This window comes from Malurus melanocephalus, unplaced genomic scaffold, assembly GCF_030028575.1.
Source record: "Malurus melanocephalus ecotype Western Australia unplaced genomic scaffold, MMel_1.1 scaffold_872, whole genome shotgun sequence".
In the NCBI taxonomy this organism is placed as follows: Eukaryota; Metazoa; Chordata; class Aves; order Passeriformes; family Maluridae; genus Malurus; species Malurus melanocephalus.
Genome location: NW_026624104.1, coordinates 149,699 through 174,510, shown reverse-complemented (window position 1 = coordinate 174,510; position 24,812 = coordinate 149,699). Strand labels below are relative to the sequence as shown.

Sequence of the window (24,812 nt, the reverse complement as noted above, 5' to 3'; positions counted from 1 at the left end):
AGATATTAAAATTAATAGAACAAAATCAAAAGCTGATTTCCTGAAATGAGACAAAAATCACCTGGGTTTATATTTTAATTTCCCTTGCACATTACAATTTAAAATCAGTCTATGACTATTCAGAATCCCTAGTTTGCTTTTCATTTAAAGCTTAAAAAATAATTTTCCAGGACTTGACTATAAACTTTTAGCTGCATCCTTTATCTCCCTTCCTGTTTTTCTGAACTGCATCTTCTTGGTTTACTGAAATTTCAACCTCTTAAATTTGTCTGCTTTGAGAAACTTTAAGCTTCTGTGTTTTGCAGTAAACTGTATGAAGCACCAATCTCTATAAAGGAGGATTATTCTTATGTGTAAATTCTCTAGAATATGCTAAATATAAGTGCAAATTAGGATACTGCACTTCAGTTTCTCCTCTTTTGTAGTTTGAGACTTTTCATGTGCATTATTTTTGTAACATGTTTTATTAGTTCTACTTCAGAGACATTTGGGTGGTTGTTTTGTGATACATAGAAAACAAATAATTTTTAGGAGCTTAATTGTTACCAGTTGTTCATAGTACATAGCTGTTCCCATAAGCAATTTATAACAGTATGCCAAGATTTTGAGTACTTGTAAAGAACAGCAAACTTCCTCTTTCCTGAAGTTCTCAGAGATTAAGAGGCCTTTAGCATCCTTTACAAAGAATTTGGTGTCTCTCCCTCTTGTACATCAGCAAGATTTCCTTGTTGGTAGAGCTTTCACTGCTGTTGCTATCACACCCTTCTGGCAAGTGGTGAATACATTTCAGTAATTGTGTTCACCCCTAGCTACATGAAATATGCCCTGTAACTCCTCTGGCCCCTATCTATCCTTTCTGAGGTGTTTGCACAATTGTTTGGCATTCTTTGCCCAAGCTAAGTCCTAAGGCTTTATTAAAATATTTTCTATCTATTATGAAATTTCCATAAGCTCTTAATAAAGCTCTAAACTTACTGAAGCTGTTATGTCTTACATCCCTCAAAACACTATGATTACAGCTCAGATGGTGTGGCCACTCATGGGCTTGCAGACTTATAACAACTTGACTCCCATGGAAAAGTCTCTTTTTCCCTTCTGTGGTGACCAAAATTGAGAAATGCATTTATATCTTTAAATGTATATATTGGTTAATGTCTCCTGACTGCCTGTAGTAGGATTAAGAATATATTCCTTTCTCCTTCACTGTATCCCACTTAAATGGTTCAGGCAGGCCATGGAAAGAAAATGCAAACTGAAACACAACTGCAGCACACAGGCTACAACATAGGCAAGTCCCTTGTCAGGTTTCAAAGGTTTATATTTACCTTTACAACCTGTGCTGCTGAGCACTTTGTCACAAGTGAAAACCTGATCATGCCCTTGCGGGTTCTCCAGGTACTGAAATAAGATTTTCTTTATTTCACTTGTAGGTACATGCTGTACCATCAAACCCAACTAGCCAGAGAGACTAAATGGAAAACTATCAAGAGAAATTAATTTTGTGGCTATGTTTATATTGAACTGGAGTATATGAGAATAATTACAAAAAAAAATGAATAATTGCTTGCATTCAGTATTTAAAATTGTGCAATTTAAGGACAACACTGATGCTTACATACTTTAAGGACAAGGCTGGCAGGAATTTGAAATTTATTAGATAGCATGAAACTGATAGTGTTTTTAAATCTTGGAGGTTTCCAAAGTACTGTACTGGCAGTCTCTCACTTCATGTGCTACTTCTGAACACCGATCTGGCAGCTCTATATCAAATAGTTTGTACAGGCTCCTGGTGCAAGGGCAACTGGACAGATTCATGGTCTCCATGAAATACTGCTGCATTCTTCAGGAGCAAGGGGTTGCCATGGGTAGGCTTTATATTGTGCTCAAAACTGTGCATCAGCGTTTTCTGAGGTTCTGGGCTTTTTCTGCTTTTAATGATCTGTTGTAAAGAAAGACCTCTTTTTCTCTTTTGTAACCTCTCCCTGTGTTGCTTACGGTAAAAAGTGGGAATCAAAGTCTTCTAACCATCTGGAGAAACAGAGAATCCTAAATAAACAAGAATAGCAAAAAAATACAAATAGCAGTACTGTAAAATAGCAAGAACCCAACAGGCTTCCTCTGCACAGTGACTCTGTAGATTAGGGAGTGTACTCCCACTTCTTTTCTCCAGGGTCTTCTAATGCTGAAAGAACATGGAGAAGTTTTACCACTGCTGCTACAGTAAGCGAAATTACAGTACTGTGGAGAGCAATCTGGCAGCGTTTAAAGAGCCATGGTACCAGCCTGAGCAGGTTACTCATCTGAAAGTGGAATGCCTGCTTCTTGATTACTATTGGTACATATTTATCTATTTTCATTTACACATTAGACCTTCTGGGCTAGGATCGGTCTCAATTCTCCCTTTGGCTGGAAGGGAAAAAAAATATTTCTGGCATTTTTCAGGGATAACTGTTGAAAAAAAACAGGATATATTAACAGTGACAGAGAAATGCCTATTCCTTAAATAAATGAAATAGCCTCAACATGAAGATAACGCCTGAGACCACACAACTGGTGGAGCATTATCCATGCTCTAGTCTTACTCTCCAGTGAGCACCTCCAGAGGCATTTGCCATCCATCAAGGGGGTTTCTCCTTTCAGCAAAGAACCCGCGCTTTACCCTACTACCCTGTGATATTGTTTACTCATAAAACAGGGTCCCTGCGAGCTGACATGCCCGAGACCCTTCTCAGGTGCTAGAGCCCAAAGATGTCTGAGTCTGCCCGGGGCGGAGGAGGCTCCGCAGCCCCCGGGAGCCGCCGGTCCCTGCTCTTCCCCGCCCCACCCGGCTCCGCTACAGGTGGATAAAGGTGGCTCTTTCCCAGCTCCCTTCTTTCCTCCAGCTCTCCCTCCTTCCCGGCGGCTCTCCACCGGCGCCCCCCTCCCCTTTCCTGTGGAGGGGTGCGCGGAGGGGGAGCGGGCGCTGCCGGCCGGGGGCGCGGCTCCGCACCTGAGCGCGGCTCCCCAGGGCGGGGACGGGCCGGGAGCGCTCTGCGGGGCCCGGAAAGCTGTGTGGGGCCGGGGCTGACGAGCGGGGGGCTCCCGGCGCCGGAGGCGGCGCGGCGGCATCCCCATCCTCCTTCTCCTCCCTATCCCTCCGCCTCCTCCCTTCCCTACCTTCCCCCGGGCGCCCTCTGCACTTTCTTCTCGAACCACCCTCGTAGACAAACTTTGATGGGGAACCTCGCACCGCGCTGGAAAAATGCCGGTTATGAAGGGATTACTGGCACCCCAGAACACCTTCCTGGACACCATCGCCACCCGGTTTGACGGCACACGTGAGTCCGGGCTGGGGCTCTCCGGATGCCCGGAGAAGGGGATGCTCGGGGGGCACTGCGCGTACGGCGGGAGCTTCCTCTTCCCTCCCCTCCGCCCCCCGGGGGTTTCCCTGCTGCCAGAAGCCGGCAATGAGGAACGGGAGGCGAGGGAGCTCCCAGCCTCTCCCTCCCTCTTGCCTGGCTTCTCCGCAGCAGGTGAGGAGAGTGCCGGGTCCCCGCCGTGCTCGGTCCCCTGCGCGGAGGCTCCGAGCGGGTTGAAGCCCGGCTTCCCGCAGCAAAGTTGTGCGCTGGGCTGGGGCTTCCCCCGCAACCCGGGCAGCCGAGACACCGCCAGGGAAAGGCGCCTCAGAGCCTGGGCAGGGCTTTGCTAGGAGGTTTGGGGATTATTTTTTTTTCTTCTTTAGTACTCCCAGCCCTGGGGGGAGTACAAAATCTCCCTAAAAGCTGTGTTTCTGTAAATCATGCTCAGCAGTGGCAGCAGCTATTGCAGGGTGTTAGTGGAGGGAGGCAGGCAGGAAGGGAAGCCGGGCCCATCGGTGGTGGCTCTGGCAGCGGTGTTGGCCCGGCTGCAGCACCACGGACAGGTCCCGGCCCCGGGCGGGTCCCGGCTCCGCTCCCGCTCCCGCCGCTCCCGGCTCCTCCCGCCCCGGCCCCGCCGGCAGCTCCCGGCACGGCGCTGCCTTCCCCTGCACGGCTGGCGTGCTCCCCCTCCGGCCGCGGCGGAGAGAGGACCCGCCTGGATCTCCACTTTTGTTTCTTCTTTAACGGGGCTCAAGCATTTTAAAGCCAATTAAAGGAACAGGGAGATGGCGGATTTGGGCCAAAATGGACTGCCTTCCCTTTAATTACCTTTTAAGAAACCTAGACATCCATAGTGGTGGATCAGAAAACTCAGATTTGAGCTGCTCTTAGATGTTTCTTGACTAAAAACATTGCTGTTTAACCGGTTTGATATCTTTGTTGAGTATTTATTGGCATTTCCTTTATGGTTCAATTACTGCTTGATTAAGACAACACAACTGTGATTACTGAATCAGTAAGTAGTAAAACGTCAAGAAAACGATGCAGTCACTGAGATCAATTGCAGAGAAGCACAGAACTGCATTATAAGTGCTCTGTTAGTCTGAGGATACACAGATAATTATGATCCAGGGTTGTATGTAACTGATACTTCACTATAAAGCAATCTCTCGTAAGACTACTTAGATGTACCTTCAAATTCCTTCTACTTTAGAACTCTGAGCCCTTTTCTCCCATCCTCCATCCTTTTATTTCTACAAAGTGTATAGGTATTATTTACTGCATAGTGAAGCGTGCTCTAATAAAAGTTTTGTTGCTGATACTGTCATTTGCCAGAAAAGCGGTTCTTCCCTTCTTTGTGCTCAGGACCCTCCCCCTTCACAGTGGTTTCCTTTCAAAGGATGGAGCACACAGCCTGCGAGCTGTACACAGAACCAGTTCACAAAATCTATACTGTTCTTTGAAGGTTCAATTTAGCAAGAAACATTAGTGATGACATTCCAGTCTCTGATTAAATAAAACACCAGAAAAATGTCTAATCCTCATCTTCTCAGTGACACCAACAGGCAAGTGTGGTAGAAAGTTAATTTCTCAGCTGAATTCTATACCCAAATTGAGCTACTTTTTTTTAAGCCAATGACTTTACTGACCTTCATTAAGTGAAGGGCTGACCTTTTCTTGAACAAAAACCAGACCCCAGCATCTTACATTTTAATTTAATGCTAACAACTAATCTTTTTTTTTTTTTTTCTAAGATATAATTGAGAAAGAATGTAATTAGGTGTTAAAGTTCACCAGAAAGTACAGCACATTAACTTTTTATTACAGGCAGTGAAACACTTATTTTTAGGTAGTTTTCCAGAATTTGGCTTAAATATTAAATAGGTGTATTCTAGAAGCTGTCATTGTACAATTATTGGCATGTGAAATATTCCAGTTCACAATTAAAGATGTTTTGTGCACTATGTAGTCATACATTTGGTAAAACTTTGCAGGATGATATTATTCTGTGAAAAACTGGTAGCATGTCTCTTAATATACAAAATAACATAACACCTCCTTTAGTGCATTAGAGTAAAGCAATGAATCAATTTAATGTCACCTGGAACTGTCTCAGAAATAGAAATTATTTCAGTTCAAAAACAGCTCTTCTGCTTTGTTGCTTTGGAAATACTAAATTTAAATATGACATTAGTACTTCTTTAACTAGCTAAAAAATTAATTCAGATGAAGAAGCATAATTTTTCAAAATGTATATTGGACCATGAAGTAGAAAAATTAAAACCAATATATTTTCATTCAAATTGCCTGAGTGCCTGGTATCCCTGAGGTTGTCAGGTGGCTAAAGCTAAAAGTAATACCCGTGGCTAATCCTTGAAGGAATCAGTCCCATGTCTTACTAGTTTTACAGGTAATAACAGTCTGTGAAAAGAATAGGACTGATACATGGCACTGAACCTGAGGTTATGTTTCACAAACTTTGACCTCCCACATGATGATATTTAAATGTTAAAATATGCTTTGTGTCCAATGTCCTTTTTTTAAAAATATTTTTTCCTTTTTTTTTTTTTTTTTTTTTTTTTTTTTTTTTTTTTTTTTTTTTATAGTCTGTAGTTAACAGACCTCTTTTCAGTTTAAGCCTCTGGGAAGGATATATTATGTTGTCATCAGTGATAGACTAATCCACCAATGCATCTTTAATCCAGAAGAGGGATAATTCTAATTCCGGGCAAGAGTGCAAGAAGGGATTCCAGATAATATTGGAAAATATGCTTTGCTTTGCACGAAATTTTTAGAAATTCATTGTCAGAACTTTTTAAACTATACTATTGCAGTGATTTATGTCTAATTAACAGTTATAAATCACACTATGATATACAGCATATCCCAAAAAATGTATAAGACAACTTCTTGGCAGGTTCTTCAGCTACTCAGTATTCACCCAGCAGATATTTTGTTTTGCTGTATGTATTCTACACATAAATATTCTTTACTTATACAACCTTTAATATATGCTAAACAAACCAGTTAGATTAATTTTGGGGGTACTATTAGCTGTACAGGAGATTGCAAAAGTCTCCTAAACATTATATCATCACCTTCTTCCAACTCAAAAATATCTTTTGTGCTCCCGATATCTTAATTTCAGTTACTTATTTCTCAAAAGTATCCTCTTCCTGCATTCCAAAAGCAAGCACCAGGTCATCCAAAGGCTTTTGGCCCCCTCTGTTAACAATGTGTTTATTGCCTATTTGGGGGGGGCGGGGGAAGGCATTTTCAAATGAGTGGTTTGTGGTTCAAGGGGTTTGGCTGGTTTTGTTTGGTTTTGCTTTTTAGATTTTTCAAGTCAAAATAGCATTTTCAAGTGTGAAAAATATTTCAAATATAAACCTATGATTAACCCCACCACCAAATAATATGAAACTGCATGTCTGAAGTGAGTTATTTCACTTGAAGCCTTTGAATAGAAAATTTGCATCTTGTTGCTTCTTAACCATATTTAGATTAGGCAAAGTATTCAGAAATAGTTGCACATTAGGAAATTATTTTCTATTGTTTTCATGTATATTTATACACATGTGCATGTAGATTCTCTATACATAATTTATTTAAACAGATTAAATACAAACCAGAGTGGTTGTTTCTGAAAACTTGTGAGAATTTCTCTGGGAACAAAGTTAACAGAGATTCAACAAATAGCGTTGCTTTTCTGTATTTTAAAAAGGACAATTTTGTGTGTGGTTGTACTATAAAATGACAGGTGAAATTCCGTAAATATCTCCTGTCTGTCATATTTGATCAGATTCCAAATTAAGTGTGTATTTCACACTCTTATTGACAACCTTACGTGATCAGTCTGACCTGAAGATCATGCTGAGTAAATTCCTTCTTGTGTCAATGGTGATAATTTGTTAATTTTCTATTTGCTGAACAACATCTGCATTCAAATATGTTTTCCAATAGAACTGTGCTCAAGTACTAACAAGAACTTTGCAGCTAAGCAGCAATTTTCATAACTTTTTTCCTTCCTGTTAGAATGGAGTCAGTCTTCTGATTGTTTTCGTTACCCTTAAGGTGTGATGGAGAGTACCTGATGAGAACACACAGATTCAAGCATACCAAATGTGATGTCAGCATACTTGTGTGGCACTGTGGGTAGACCCAGATTGTCTCTTTTGCATCATAGTCAGCTGGTAGAGCTGAAAGCCTTTGTATGCAGTGATTTCCAGATTGCAGGGTCAGATTCCTCTCCCACTCTTCCCCAGCTACCCCCAGCACTTGCTTTTCTGTCTTATAAACAAACTGGTGATGTCTGCTAGGTTGAGAAAATGCACTAACACTTTCTGCAACTTTGTTGTCAAGTTCTGTCTAATTCAGAGTGAATCCTACTCTCTCTACACCAGTTAAAGTGCTGCTTGATGGTATTGCAGAAACTTAAAAAGCAGAAAAGTGATTTTTGGCTGCCTGGTGGTTCTCCCCCAAACAGGCTCAAGGAATTGCAACAGCATCAGATGTAGGGAAACGACTGAGCTTCCAGGGGAAGGAAGCTATTTTTCAGACTCCAGGATCAGAATGGTCCTCATCACAAAGCAAAAATGTGCTCCAGCTAGACTGGGGGCAGATTGCCTGGAAAGATGCCCAAAAATCAGAAAAGTATCTGGGGGTGCTGAGTGAGAGCTGGCTGAACATGATCCAGCGTGTGCCCAGGTGGCCAAGAAGGCCAATGACATCCTGGCCTGTGTCAGCAATAGTGTGGCCATCAGGACCAGGGCAGTGGTTGTCCCCTGTACTCGGCACTGGTGACTCTGCACCTTGAGCACAGTGTTCAGTTCTGGACTCCTCAATTCAGGATGGACATTGCAGTGCTGGAGCATGTCCAGAGAAGGACAATGAAGCTGGTGAAGGGTCTGGAGTGCTGTCCTGTGAGGAATGGCTGAGGGAGCTGGGGTTGTTTAGCCTGGAGAAAAGGAGGCTCGGGGGGCCTTATCTCTCTAAAAATATCTGAAAGGAGGTTGTAGCCAGGTTGGGGTTGTTGTCTTCTCTCAGGCAACCAGTGACAGGACAAAGGGATGTGATCTTAGGCTGTCTTAAAGGAGATTTCGACTGGGAAATAGAAACAAATCCTTYWCTGTCYCTGGAGGTGTGTAAGACTGGACATTCACTTGGAGCAGACGTGGTGGTGCTCAGTCACAGGTTGGACTCAAWGATCTCAGAGRTCTTTTCCAGCTCTGYGKYTCTGTAAAATCCTGTGACCAAAGAACGGTGACTCAAACTGTGATAAGCACTGATCAACGTCAAAGAGGCTTCCAAACAGTGACAGTGGCAAAGCTGGTGGTCTGTCAAACTGTCCCTCTGAAGGAATGAGGGCAGGGAAGCTGGTCTAGTTCTTTGTCAGAGAGATGAAGCGACATGGCCAGAGGGAAATTTCCAAAGATGCTTACATTGTTGCTCTTATGTTACCCCAGAATTGTTTAAAACTTATATCTTTGAACAAGAGGTGCTCTGAATTAATCATAGATTTTTTTTTTTTCTGGAAAAAAATATAGTGAACACTGGAAAAAATATTGCCTATTCTCAGCTCAGAGCCCCCAAAAAACAAACCTCTCTGTACCTGTCTCTGTCTGACATGACCAGTGTTGTACCTTTCTGCAGCTCCATCACTAAAAAAAGGCAAACGTGGTTTTCAGTATAAACCAGGGGCTGGATATTGGAATCTCTGTTGTGTTGTTGCTCTTTGATGGAAGTAACCAAGTGGCTAGATTAAGCAGCTAACTTGAAAATCTTTAGTTTTGCAAAAGTTTTGGGGTTGTAGAACTTCATAATGTAAGGTCGATTTATCTGATTGTCTTTGCTTTCAGCAGCTGATTCCAGCTTGAGGTGAAATAGGACCTGAAAGAGGATCTGATTCAAGAAAAAAAAAATACAAAAACCAAAAACCAAACCCCAAAACCCAGCAGGCATTGTTTTAATATGCAGTCACTTAAAAATCATGAAAAATGGTCATTATGGTATGTTTTATTCAGGGACCATGTTATTGCTAGAGAAAATACTGGTGTATTCAAATTCTCAGGTGATGTTCTCATTTTTTCTTGCTGGAAAGAAATAAGGAGATAGAATAATAGTTCTTCAGTTCTTCCATTTAGAGGTTATATCATTCAGAAATCACAGTAATCTTAGATTAATGTCACAAATGTAAATTTGGACTAGTAACACACATCATTACTTCAGAAATGCACTCTGTATTTGAATTGAAGGCAAGCACTTGAGATTTTAGAGAGAAAGGAATCATCAAAAAAGAAAATTCTTTTTGCAGAATAATAAAAGAATATTATCCTCTGTATTGTTTCAGGGTAGAAACCTGATACTCAGTGCAGTGATTAAAGCAAAACTGTACATTGGAAGTGACATATATTTGAATGAATRTGTACTGTGTGTGAGTGGAAGAAATTCTTTGGAGTGTTTCTAAACCTTACRTGATTTTCAGCATTCTCACTAGAGTTTCTGTAAATATACCTTTTTTTTCTTTCTCCAAACATATACTACTTTCTTCTCTGGTAACATTTCAATGAGTAAATAGGTTTACACTGAGAACAGATTTCTCTTACCATTATCATTGCATTTATACATTCAACTACTTTTTAATCATTTTTAATTTTATTTGTGCAGGTAGCTATTTTATATGTATTCCCAGTCGATTTTGATGTAAATCAAAGGTGTTCAAAGTATTGTTCAGGGCAACAAACGATAGAAGTATAACAAAAACACTGCCTCAAGTACATGTAGAAGTGTAAGCAAATAGATWCACATGAATATATTAAAATAAATCAGTCAAGGTATGGGTTTACAGAGCATTAACTACTGTTAGTACTATTCTGAGGAAATAAATTCTTCAAAGAAAGGCAAGGTGCATATATTGTATATGCTGTAGCCTGGGAAAGGTTAACAAAGGCAGTTGCTACAGCAGTTTTGCATTATCACAATCAAGTTTATCCTTCTTTGTGTTAAARTGACTAAAAGAAAGAAAAACATAAGAAGCAACCTGTTCACAGAGCAATGTTGTTTCTTGCCCACTTAATCKAAAAATAAATAAATAAGAAAGAAGCAAAAAAGAAAGGGTGGCAGGGGAAGCATGGGGGAAGGGGAATGCAGTGAGATAAAGAACCAAACAAAACATTCTCAAACTGCAGACAGGAGAGAGACTTCCTTAACAGTAAAAAAAAAAAAAAATTCTTCTTTTGGACTTTATCTTGCCAAGTTCTTCTGGCTCCTTCTGTTTTCTGGGACTGATAGTAGTATTCAAAGGCTTTGGAACAGGTGTTGTTCTTAAAATACTGGTGCATTCAACATTGAACTTGACATTAAATATCGTCTGAGCATCCCTAAAGCTCAATGCTGGCTGTCAATCATTTCAGGGACAGCTGAAGACAATTGTGTTTTGGAGAAATATGTTGTCTTCCCTGTTGATCTTTTGAAGAGAAAACAGCTTCCACTGTGCCAGCACTCAATTCRCTTTCTCCTCAGGCATTGCTTATGATGACTAGGAGTCTAAGATCATTTTGCTTTTTCTCCATTTTAAACAGATAGAAATACAGAAGGATTCATCTGAGCAGAATGGACCTGAAATTCATTGTTACAGCTTTTTTAGTGGCCTGTTCTTTTTACTTTCTATCTCACTCAACAGCTAGCTATGATGCGTGACTAGACATCTTATTCCAAAAGTATGAAAGAGAACTCTGAGCTGGTCCTTTTGTCATTTATGTGATGTTTAGAATGAGGAAATTGTTTTTGGAAAAATAGCTGGATATTTTTTTTATCAGCCCTAAATGTTGGCTAACTCCTGGGCAAGTAATGAGTGTGTTTTTGCATAAATTCTGCCTTTCCTCCCATTTTGAAATTTATAGTGTTATGAAAAAAAGAATGGGGAAACTATAATATTTTAGAGGAAAATGCTTTTGCAGAAAAAAACAGCCCTCTTTGTGGAAGATTAAGATTCTTTGGAGGGTTAAAAAAACCTTCAAAAGTCAATAATAATAATCATAGTGTATCAATGACAAGCCATTTTTTCTACTTTTCTTTTGTTGTTTTTTAATGATCCAAATGAAAATACACAATATTTTTATTAACACATTTCTTTTTAATATATAGATTWTATTTGTGAGATAAGATATTCACTGCATTTATTAAACTGGATTGTTTCTTTATTGAGTTGAAAGGTCTTGATGTCAGGAGTTTAGACTTAACATTTTCTCCTTTTCATTTCCAGAACTATGGGAAAAAGCATGAACCTTATAAAATCCRTAGTTACAGAATTATATGTTAGGGATTTAAATAATTAAAAGTTCAATGTAGAAGAGAATAGTTAATAAATATTAATGAAAGGTGTTGAGCTACACATTTGCCAAGATTAAGGAAAATTAACAGGATCACTGATTTCCAGAGGAATAAACATAGCTATAAGTTGTGCCTGCTTCAGTGCTGGAATAATTGGGTGACARCATAAGAGGAAAGAGGTGATAGAACAGTGTGATTATACACTACATTTTGGGGGCCTTTCAAGGTCTCACTGTAAATTAGTATTTGGGATTTTTAAAACATATGATAGTTTCAATATGAGACCTGTGCTCCAATACGGTGTGACTAAGTTACCTTAGTCATGGTCAAGAGTTGCTTCTACATCAGACGCAGAAAACAGGATGCATTAGAAAACCTGTCTTTACTGCCTCTTTGTATTTTTACAGGAATATTTACGTAAAGTTGTTTGTTTGGGTTTTTTTTTTGAGTTGAGGCATATGAGATGTTGAGAATTCATCAGGAGAGAGACCCTGCTGACGCTGGCTCACAGAGTTTGTGTCTGAGAGTGATTAGAGCAAGGTTAGAGCAGCTCCACGGAGCTGCTGCTAAGAGCTTCTTGCTTGGAATTAGAATTCCAATTGGTGGGAGATGGGCTCTTCCATTGTACTGCACTGAGTCATTCCCTAGGGAAAGGGGTGGTAGGCTTGGCTACCCACATCAGTTTTGTGAACTCACTGCAGTGCAGTGTGAGACCACAGACAGGATTCATCCTTTACACATTACAGGTTTGATAAAGCTTGTGGTGGTTAAAGCACACTACCTGATTTTCTTCTGATAGGGTTTATTATATGATTTTCTTCTACAGGTTTATCAGTTCCCTGTAAGAGCTTGCCATTTTCACCTCTTAATTGGTGACCTTTTTTCTTCAAATTAATTAGCAATTACAGTTTAATAATTAATTAACTTCTTTTTGTACCTGCAGAGAGTAGCCATAAGTGATGCCTGAATTTTGAAAAAGCCGTCCATTAGCCTTTAAAATGTATTAAAAACATTAAAGAAATCCAGATTATAAGCAACCTTAAACATGAAATTGATTTTTTTTTTTTTTTTAAGTTTACTCACAGAATGAACTGGAGTGATGATTGATTTTTAGAGGTAAGGGATAGTCCTAGGTGGTAAAGTGTACAAATGATCTCTGGCCAAGAAAGAAAAAAGGAGGGAGCAGCTGTGAAGGAGCAGAGCTGGACTGACTGATGGGATTGCTGAGTGAGCAGCAGGGATTGCTTTGGAATGAAGCGAATTCTTCCCCACTGCGGATCGATCCCTGCAGCAGGRGCAGGGATCAACAACAGCCACGATGGACAGGTGGAAATTACTGCAGGCATTTAAACTCATCAGTCATAATTCTTATATAAATAAAAAAGGCAGGTGTTGAACTGTGCTCATCCTGCTGTGAGCAGGATCCAGATGGGGATTTGGGATTTTGGTTCCAATTACAACTCAGTGTTAATCATCAAATTAGATAGTGGGAGCATCAACCCTTGGAGAAATGCAGAGACTGCTGCCTGTGTCCAGTTGGAGCAATCTGAATTTGCAGTTTTCCCCCACTTTTGTTCTAATTAAATAAGACAATTATGTATCAAAGCTGTGCTTACTTTTGACACAAAAGTATCTTCAGAAAAGCAATTATGTACCTGTACATTTCAACACTTTGTATTTCAAATGCTTCTAAATGCAGCAACATATATGCAGGTGACAACCTGCTTTAATTAAAGGAGAAATTGGGCTTCAAATAGGATAAATAGTTCATTTATTCATTTTTCTGCTGATGTGTGTCCCCTGGGAATGATTGCTTGAACTGTCAGGGGAGATGCAGGCCTTCTGTTCATGCCTTTTGTGGTGAATAATTGTGACATTGCTAATTTCTGCTGGGTTTTTAGTGGGCATGCTTTTTTAAACATAAATAATCACAACCTGATATTATACCAATCTCATTTAGAAAATATCAAATTACTGGAGCAATAACTTTATAAAATAGGTAGGATCATTCAGAAAGAAAAAGGTGGAAATAGAAACAGACACTCTGTGCATCAAAAAGTACAGTGTGAAGTACAGGTAAATAGTTCAACTGGCAGTCTCACAAGTGACCAGCACAAGGAGTGTCTCTTCCAGGGAAGCAGCAGACTAAGTTCAGGGAAATAACAGCCATCTAAATAAATTAATAAATAAATAGTCTGGAACTACAGTAATTAGTTTGCATTTTACATTTATTCTTTATTTTAAAACACAATTTCCTTTTATGAATTCAGCGTAGGCAAGGTCCTCTCACAGGAAAGAAGAAAAAAGCCAGAAAGCCCAACAACAGAAGTGCTGTGTGACCCATACCATGATGGATAGATCTTAATAAGACAAGTTTTAGGAGTTGAGTGAAATAATTACGAGTAAAGCTAAGAGGTTAGAATTAATTGGGGGAAGAGCAGTAGGTTTTTTTCCCTGATATGGTTGRTATGTCAGTTTATACTGACTGTCGYTGAAAATAATGCTTCCAGGAGTTTGGGTAAAGGTTATGAGACATCTTCTGCCACTTTTACATAATCTGTTTTATGCTGGGTTGTCCTTCTAAGAGAAGCAAGCACGAAGAAGGAGGAAGGTGTTTTTTTTTTTTTTTTATTTGCAGCATGAAGGTATTGGCTTCCAACCTTTTTGATGCTCAGAAGTATATAAAATGGATTGTTTGCATTTAATCAAAATGTACATAGTAGTTATTCAATGWAATACTTTTCTAATGTGCAGTTAATGAGAAAGAATCCTTGTAATGGTGTTTCTTGGTTAGATAGTAGCTGCTTTTCTAGCTATTAAGTTTTGACATATTGCTGTGCTGTCACAGTGGTTTTATTTCATCTGTTTTAATGCTTAGAGTATTGTAGCAGTTTACACAGCACTTGAATATTTTGGTGTTCATTTATCATGGCTAATTCATGGCTTCCAGGGAGAGTTTGYGAATGGCACAATAAACTAAATATAATAACAGAATAGTTTCTTYTGGAAAGCAGGTGCTTTCTGATAGRTTTTCAGGCTTGGCAAGCAAAGTTTATGGCAGTAAAATACTGCAGTGAGAATTCTAATAGTTTAGCTGTGCAAAAAAATATGAATCTTTGCTTTCTGACAGACTAGTATTTTCTTTGTCACATAAGACAGGGCCCACATCTTGGGCCACATGCCACAGGATACCTCTGGGGCTGGTGATGCAAATTTGGAAATGTCTTCCAGCCAGGCTCAGTCCAACTTCCTGGCTTGCTGTTCTGCTGCAGGGAAGCACCAATCCTTCTCTTGTTCTGGGAACCTCTTTTTCAGATTAGTCTTTGAATAATAAAATGAGTATTAAAGGTGACATCTACACAAACAATGTGGGCACCTGACAGAAGGGGTCTGGAGTACAGCACTGGTGACAGTCACAGGCCAGTGTGCTGGGATTATGAGGCAAGGGTCAAGAGTTGTTCTYTATAYTRTCAAGAAATTAAAATAGTCTCMAGAAATAAATCAAATTTTCTACAGAAATTTTATTTCTTTCCGGTAGAAAGGCTGCTCCACACTAAGGGATGTGTTTGTTCCTGTTGTTAAATCCTCAGTGTTTCTCAGATGAATTTAAACTTGCACTTAAAAACAAACATGGAATGTCATTACAGAAAACAAAGCAAAATATTTCTGAAACAAAACATATATCTCCAGTTTTAAATTATCTGAAATTTTGGATCAATCCTTAAATTTATCGGGTTTTAGGCTTTAAGATTAATTTTCAGTAGCCTTTTACATTTGTTACTCAAGAAATGTCATGATGACCAAAATAATTTCAAGATCTCTTGTAGCATCTAGGTTGTTCTGTTGTTAAAATATCATGCTAGAGTTAATAGTTATAGCAGAAAAGAAATAGAGAAGTCACAAAAATGAAGGCTGTGCCTTGTTTTCACAAGTGCAAGTTAATACAAGAGTTAGTTACAAGACTTTCACAACTCAAAACCATCCTTGTTCCGTATCTATCCCATTCTTGCCGTGAAAGGGACGTGTTTCACACCCTTAATCCTTCCAGCACAGTTACTTCATATGAATGGATTGTTGCACATGAAAAGCCTGGTTCCATCTTTACCTGGGTTTCCAAAATTACTCTTTCGAAATTATATCCTGACAAGACCAGACTAGCTGAAAATGTCAAACTTGGCTTAAACTGTACTGATTGACAAACAAGGAGGAACAAAGTATGGAACTAGWCAGTCTAGGTCATAGAAACTCATCTTGCATTAGAAACAGGAAACATCTCGCTTTTTCTAATCTTGTAGTGTTCTCAATCACAGACTTTGAAGAAATGAAAAGGATTTTTCACAACATGGGATTTGTAACAACCCACACTATGATGAAACAGCACGTCTATAAAGAGCAATTCTATCTTTGCTTGTGCTGTGTTTCTTTCAGAACATTAATGCTCAGTCAGCAGGACAAAAACTTTTCATACAAATGTGGTTTCAAATGTCCAGGAGGAAAAAATGTTCCTCTAAAAATGTACTCTCTACTTTCTTCTAATAACACAGCTTTCACACAGCTTTCAGACCAAAATTAGAAAGCAAATTGCATGAATATTTAAAAAGAAAAAAAAAGCCTAAAACTAAAAGGGAACCCAAACAAACTTGCATCAGTAAAAATGTGACAATAATAAATTTATGTATTTTATCACATTGATACATTTTTATTTCAGAACTTCAGTATTGCAAGATCATGTTCTACCACACTCTGGGAAGCATCAAAAACAGAGTGATTTTTACTGGTATTAACTGCATTTTCTGAGGCACAGCTGAATTTGGTTTTGATCTACTGAAACTAAAAATAGAACTACTATGAATACTCTAAGGTGTCATGGTGTGTTTTCCTGCTTTTTGAATCATCAAGACCAGAACCTCCTTGCACTTTAACGAAATGCACTTGTCTGTTTCTCCAGTGTAGTATCCTTTCCAATTTCTTCCATTCCAACTGGGTACCAGTGACCCAACCTGAGTTTCTCCCAAGGGAGTTCTTGACCCAGCTCAGACCAGTTGGAAAATTTCTTTTGCCAGGTATGAGAGAGTTGTCCTTGAAGTGTGGGGACATTCAGTTGCTTACTTGTACACCAGACAAACTGTAAAAATACTGGGAGTTTTTGTTTCCATAAATAATACATAGGTTCCAAACTGTTGTGTGAGAGCTACAGCAGAAGCCCAAGTTCTTCTTTATAACTGAAATATAGAATCAGCAATGAGAAATGGAGACCTTTAGACCCTAGCCCTGGACTGGTCACCTTTAGCATGCAGTGAACGTGATAAAAATTCAAAGGGACATCTAGCAAATTTCTTTGGGTAATCCTTTTATCTGTTTTTAATTAATAATTATTATTTCTGAATTTCACAGAGTGCTGAAGTTCTAATATTTAAATTTGCTAAAGTGTCAGATAAAAAAGTTCTCTTCAACTCTTGCAAATATATGAAAGGGGGGACAAATGATTCTTTGTGTCAAAGAATCCTCGTTTACTGTTGCAGGTGAGCTGCTATATGAATATTCTGTAATCCAAAACAGGAAAGCTGACACTGAAATTTTATAAGTGACACTGAATTGCATAAGTAATTTCTCTCCTGGCTGTTTGATAAAGCTTATTGTATCTCTTCTTCCCTGATAAATATTGCTGAAAATAGGCAGGRGATTTAGTGTTGAGAAGAGAGGAGATGGGGAGAGGAATCAGAGGTGTATGGGAAACACACTTGCTTAAGTCCTGCTTGCTTTATTACAAAAAGCAACAGYGCATTAAAACTTTCTTGAGAGATTCAGCAGGCATGGGCAATTCATAGCAGTTTAAATATCACCTTTATAACACTCTGAAGCAGACACCTAACTGATTTTGTATCAAGGCTTTCAAATTTAAGATGTTTTTGGCCTCAGTGTCCTAAAATAAATGCAATGCATTAATTCTGAGTCTGTTGCTGTGAGGGAGGAAATAAACCGGTTGAAAAACTCAGAAGCCAGTCATATATGCTATTTGTCCTTCTTGGTATTTCAGACAGGAGGGGGTTTTAGCACTGAATACCTCTGACAGGTATGGTGAATGTGGCCCTATTTTTATTCCCTTAACTGGTTCAAGTTATTTCAGAATGGAGTACGGGAAAGTGCTTTTCTTTCTTTTGTCTGCAGAGGGAATCTTGCATTCCTAGTCTTCAGTGCTTCTTGGATGCACTTTAATTAGAGGTCTAAAATAGACTCTATAACTACCCCTTATAACTTCATAAAACTTATAAGAATTGCATAGTAGCTCCTCTCAAATCTCTCACATCTGGAAATAGTGAAACCAATTATGTTTGAGAGTAGCCTTTATCTGCTTTATGGAAGGATCTTGCATAACACATGAGAATCACACCTCTTAAGAGAACTGATGCAGAAAGTGAAATAAAGTGGTCAAAAGCAAAGCCACTTAGTTTTTTTCTCTTGAATTTTTTTCCATGTAGACAGACTTGAGCTAATTTTATCAATAGAAGTTACTGCCTAAGTTAAGTGRAATAATTTATTTGTTTGAAACTATTTAGAAATAAATGGCACATAAATTAGTTTTCTAGCAACATTCGTTTTTAAACAGTTTCAGCTAAATCATATATTAGTGCACAAAATGAAGAAGCTGGAGATGGTTCTGACACTTGAGAAAAGATACAAATTTATGTACTTAAATTTAACCCATTGGGCTATGGAGAATATTTTTTAGATATATGTGATATCAGTAGCGGTTTTCATATGTGCATAATGTATTTTCTTAGAATTAAATMATTATTTGGGTATCTATTTAGTTATTTAATATCTTTAATGTTGCTGAATACAGTTTTCTTTTTTTCTTAGAAATGTGCTTGAGTGTGAATTGAATTGGTTTAGTCATGAGAATCAAAGTCTGGTTGCTGCTTGTTTGTTCTTTTTAAATAGTAAAATAACCACTAATATAATGACCAATGAATCACACATTGCAAGATACTTCTAATCTTTCATGCAGTCTTTTGTGGTTTTCCCCATGAAAACAATTTCTTCCTAAAATAACATTACCTGGCATGCAGTGTCTGAACATCATGTACTACATTCTCTGTTGTTCTATGCAATGGCGAAAATTACGTCAAAGTAGTTTCCATATAAACAGAACCATTGATTTATGGCCTTTTATACCATTAARTATTTCAAAATAGTTTTGTCCTCTGTTGGGAAGAGTTATGTAGTTATGTATTTATAGSATAAAAATCAGCAGAATAGAAATACTTTTAAATACACATTTATAATCARTTCTTGTATAATGCCAAAACTTTATTAACACCAATGAAAAATAGGAAAGTTTGGTTTCCTTGTGTGTGCATTCRCACTTCCAAGTGTAGAAATGAGGTAATAAGGAACCAGTCCTCCTGACAGATCTCAAATTACAGATACAAAATTATTTTATACACAATCACCCATGTCTGGTGAGTTAGCATGCTGTAAATAACTTGCAGTGCATTATTTTTTATAAGTGACTTCATTCTGGKGAATGTAATTTTCAGATAAGTCTAAGGAATGAAGTCAGTTTTAAACTAAAATTTGAAACTTCTGGTGGACCAAATGTTTCAGTGYCTTTATTAGGAACACATTTACTAAATGGATTACCAGACATGAGAAAGGGACAGGCGGGTCCAGATGGTGTTTTTGCCATCTGAAAAGTGTCCTTCTCTCCATTGATTAGAGAAATAAGGAATAAATGCCTGAAATTTGACAAGACAAAAGGGACCACTAGTGGTCTTTTTTCCAAGTAAAATCATTGAAGAATATTGGTCTATTTAAAAAYAAACCAAAACCCTAAACAATCTGTCATCTGTATATCTATATAGATATTACATCAAGTTCTAATTGCTGCAGTAATAGAATTCAAAACCAGTTCAAAGATAAAATCTCTTTCTGACAAACCAAGTTAGTATTGATATTTGAACTTAAGTCTACTGGTTATATTTATCACCACTGGTAGGTTACATCCGCAGAGCAATGTATTGAAAGCTGAGTGCCAAATTAAAACCGGGGACGGTATTTCACAAGATTGCCCTGATTTTACTCTAGGTCTGAATTTAATTCTCTTCTTAATGAAGCTAAATGGCAAATTAAAACCCCTGTAGTATGGTTGGCTTTCAAAGCAGAGATAAAGAGAGTAGATGTAGGAACAGATGAACATGGGAAGCTGCCCACTCCAGGCTGCAAGGAAATACAAGTGKGTCAGGTGCAATTGGGTTCTTGTTTGCCACTTATCTTGTGTTAGTTCATAATCCTGCAGGCTTTTGGGATATTACAGTGGAACAGAGCAGTCCTGTAACAATGCTTCACWTAGCAATAATCAGGAAAAATCTCTTTCTCAGAAAAACAGATGGAACTCTGAGCACCTACCAACCTTTAAGCCTTTTCAGAGCAAACCCTCTCAGGTTGGAAATGCTGTCTGCTTGCCACTGTATGCTCTCCTTCACTGTTCCTCAGGAACTTGCAAGCCCAGACTTCAAAAAGAAAAGAGGGCTGAAAATGTCACTCCACAGATCAGGTTTTTCACAGATAGAATACTTTTCATGGGAATGTTATCCTCATCTCTCTTGATACTGCTTGCAGCTGTGCAGGTGTTTCATTTCATATTGGAAAAATACACAGGCAGTGGGTAATAGGAAGTATTTGATGTCTGTGCTTTTTAATGTTATTACTTTAATTCAAACAAACTTACATCATGTCGCTTGTTAATGAGTGTGCATTCAAAAAAATGAGGTGTGGTCTGAATAGCCCAAAACAGTGGGGTTGGAACTTTAAGGTCCCTTTGAACYCTAACTATTCTATGATTCTATGAACCCTAACTACTCTATCACTCTATATCCTTTAATTTAGATAAAACCTGTTATGTGTGAGCACTGTATGGTATCCGTGGTGTGTTCCACACGTGCTGGATGCATTGCCCCAGCCAAAGTGACCTCCTAATTCCATACAATCTGTGAGAGAGATGGAGTGGGCATGGAGACCTGGTACAGCAGGTGCTCTCCTGGCCTGGAATGGCAGGAAGCATCGACAGTGCTGTGCATGGTGTCCTGTAGCCATATACCAGATCCCATGAGAGCACAGTAATATTCACAGTAGACTGGATGTTTCCTGAAGGTAGTAATCCACATATTGCACTGGTGCTCTGTGCATCAGTAAAGGTTTTCTCCACGATTTCTGGATGTCCCATCATCATGCTTTCTACCTTGCTCCTTCAGAAGTAAGTCCATGGGTGTATATCGAACAAAAAATATAAGAAATCAAATTCTTCCCAGGAGAGGACTGAGTGTGATACGAGGGGAAATTCAGATGTCTGATAATTCTAGATTTGAGTAGAAGACTAGCATTTTGGATGATTTATATTATACCTCCATTCTGGCTCTTGAGGCTATTGTTATGAGGCTGAATAAATAACWAAATTCCCTAATTCAATTTTCTTTCATCCTTGAAATGAGACATCAAGTACACCTAACTTGAAAGGGAGCTCTGAGATATATTTAATGCTTTCAAAACATCTTGAAGACACACAATGACCTGTAAATATTGGCTATTATTCCTTAACTACTAAGAAATTATTCCTTTCCCAAATTCATTGACGCTGTTATTAATTTACCTTTTAGTTACTGCTCTGAATGAAGGTTTTTTCCAAACAAAAATTTCAATTAAACTTTTTTTAAAAAAAAAGCTGTTTTTACCCTGGTCAAAGCTAAACCTCTTTTGGGATAAGTGGCCACTTCCATCAATGTCCCACCGCTGTTTGGCAGAGCATTAAGGTTGTGCTAAATTCCAGCTGCTGTGATATGTCACCCACAAAKCAATACTGAAGCTATAATACTGTTYGTTTARYATTAGCTTAACAAAAATWTTGTATTTCTCAGTTATGATGTCAGTTTTGYTTKGAGAAGCTTTGTGGTTTCTATGCAKTTTCATGTTCTCCAGTTATCATTGCCAAATTAATGGAAACAGAAATATGTTGTAGAAAAAGGTTTATTTCTAGTTCTTTTCAAAGTTAATATATAATGTTTCTATTACTCTTTATCATTTTGTGCCTGAAATACTCTGTTTTTGTCTCCTTGCACACTTTTTCCAACTGAAGTTATCTGTTGTTTCTGAATGAAACATTTTTTTTAAAAGACATCAGGACAAGAAACAATTTATAAATGATCCTTCTTTTCTTTATTCTTTTTTTCCTTTTTTTCTTCTAGGTACTTCATTGGCATTTCAAAGCTACGTTTTTACTTACATTTTCTTCCTTTCTGTGTTGTGAATGCTCCACATTCACTTTCTAGGAGTCAGAGTGATGGATAGATGGGACAGATCAGCAAAATTRATAGGTGGAAGACCAAAACTTCTATTTCCTAAGGACTGTCAAGTCTTAAGCCAAAAATGCATGTGAATTACGCTTTAGGAAACCCTTTAGCGTAGAGAAATCCTATGGTGGACCTATTAGAAYGCCTGTTCCTGGAATTTTCATTTTCTTCATTTCCTTGACTTCTGAAAGTCTTTTGGTTTGGAGTTTTTGGGGKTTTTTAACATCTATTTCAGTGTGTTCAGTGTATTTTTACATTCTTATAATGTCTTTTTTGCTTTTCCCTAGAGACTGGGTGTACCTGGGCAGGGAAGAGCACAATTACAAACATTCTCCTCTATGGCCCTCCTGTTTTCCAGCTGCACAGCTGGCTGTCACTCCAGCTGTTCAGTTATTACTGGTCTTGCTTAGGAAGCACTTAATTGGTAATTGGCTGATAAAGAAGCATCCTCAACCCTGCTGACTCCCAATTTGTCATGGGACAGGCATTAGTCTCTCTCCTTTTTTGTGCTATATAAGTTTTTCCAAGCCCACTCTATGTACAAATCATGTGAGTGGTGGCACTTCACTTTCATATATTCTTAAAGATTTCACCAAAAATAGCCTTTGAAACACATAAAAACAAGGTTTTATGTAATCTTAGCAAGAAAAGAAAAGTCTCCTGAATGGTAAAGTAAATAATTTTTTCATGGGCATAAATTCCAGAAGTTCCCATTTATTTAAATCTTAACCTTTAAACCCTTGGAGGCAGCAAAATATCCACAAGCTTAGCAATAGCTTACTGTTGACACAGAAATATTTTAAAAACTCCTATGCCTATATGCAGCCAAAAAAAATATAATAAATGATAAATGACAAACYTTAAAGCAGATTTTTATTTGCAAGACAATAGGAGAAAATACCTTTATTTTAAAAAAACAACATTATAAGTGTTGTTTGCCATCCATTTTTAATAATAGTCTTTCATGTTATGTGCTGCAGTTTGTGCTGTTTCTTGCGAAATTTCATACAGACTTTCAGATCAAGATGTGCCATAAATATCAGAGTATAAATAATCCATCATTATACAGACATTTCATAAATAATGYACGGCTGTGACAAGAACAAGCAAGCGTAACTTGCAAGGCAAACTTTTGAAACATTGACAAATATATGCAACAAAAACTTGTAACATTTATTCCTAAATTATAACAGTACACACTGATATAATAAGAAGACAAATTGAATTGAAATAATACACAGAAAAAAGGAGCATTTGCAGATATTGGTAGCTGTAAATACAGACTACAATTTTCTTTTCATCTGTTGCTGTGCTAGGTGAGAATATATCTACACTACTAGTATATCAACTAAGGAAAAAAGCTGTTATGTGCCCTACTTCTGAAAACCATGCTGTTAAGTAATGGTGCTTTGGGAAATTTGGGGTGTATTATTTATTGTCTGATGATACACCTATCAAAATGAAAAAATAGCTTTTAAAAATAATTCTGCTCAACTATTGCTTAAAAATGCAACTTCATTTTTTYCCTACTGTTATTGATTTATCACAGAACATGTTTTTCTTTTGTGTGTGAATTTGAATCCTGAGTACTTCTTTTTAATTAACTACTTAGATTTCTTAAGCCTATTTTATATGTAGAATTTCTTAATGAGAGCCATTCCTTTCCCTGTTGTCTCTTCCAGTGATTATATGTTCCATTCACCTCTGAAATTCTGTAGACTGTAGCACATTCACCCTGCAAACACTTCAATAATTTCAATAGTTTATCTTCATGTTTACATTTCTGTTTTGAAAAAAATACACAGTTTTAAACCAGAGGCAGAGGCAAAAATATATTGAACAATTTATTATAAAGGGAGCTGTGAGTTTTTTCCTACATATCGAATATGATTATGTCTCAGAATCTTTCAGCTCTGTTAAATGACACRGAGATAATTGATTTTAGTAGAGAACAAAAAGTGCTTAAGCCTCTTGCATCATGCATGTCATTGAGCAGGCATGTATTATGCTTTTATTTTATCAACTGCAGTTTCAAGCAAATGAAGTCATGTCTAACTTAAGGTATATTACTGATGAAAATTGTGATCATGACATACTTTAATGACATGCAGGACTCCAAATGCTCCCGTTGTTTATCACTACAGGATCATTCCTTTTCATTTTCATGTGTGATTTATATGTGGTAGGTGAGATGTGGAAGGTGATTTATATGTGGAAGGTGCTTTTGGAAATTGAAGCAGCACTAAGCACCTTCTATTTTCCTATATAGTCAGACTATCAATTTAATTATAGAAAACACATTATGAAGATATTCTGTTTATTAACAATTTTTAAATGCTGAAAGGAGTAACAAGAACCAGCAAAAAGTGAAATTGCTCTTCTAAGTGTTTCCAAGAGTTGCAGCAAAGAGATATCCAGATGCACATGTGGCTCTTGAATATAACAGTATTTCTCTACCAGACAGTGCTGTGTGTGCAAAAAGAGAATGGGGGGGAACACTCATCTGGGACTGATTGCATTGAAAAATGTAATGAAATCCTGCATTTTTAGAAAACAAAGTGGGGCTCTGATTATTTTGTCAGAGCACAAATCCTTTGCCTATGTTTTGTGTCCCAGTGGCTGGTTTTAAATTCTGTTCAGCAATTTGGTTCCTTTGATAAGTGGCCTTGTTATCACACTGACTTCTCTCACAGAGTTGTTTGTCTTTTTGTTCTTTATGCTTTGTCATYACACCAAGTATCTTCCCAGTCTTCTGTCTATAGGGAGATGAAGAGTAGGTTTTCTATATACATCAGAC

The 24,812-nt window shown here is 38.0% G+C and overlaps 1 protein-coding gene across 1 annotated transcript in view; it reads left to right on the top strand.

The window, feature by feature from the left end:
• Nucleotides 1-3,241: 3,241 nt before the first annotated feature.
• Nucleotides 3,242-24,812, top strand: part of KCNH8 (potassium voltage-gated channel subfamily H member 8) — a gene marked incomplete at its 3' end in the record, with an annotated part of 163,175 nt that continues 141,604 nt past the window's right edge. The window contains exon 1 of the mRNA XM_057385811.1: nucleotides 3,242-3,317. Coding sequence (XP_057241794.1) covers nucleotides 3,242-3,317 — 76 coding nt within the window. The remainder of the gene's footprint in view (nucleotides 3,318-24,812) is intronic.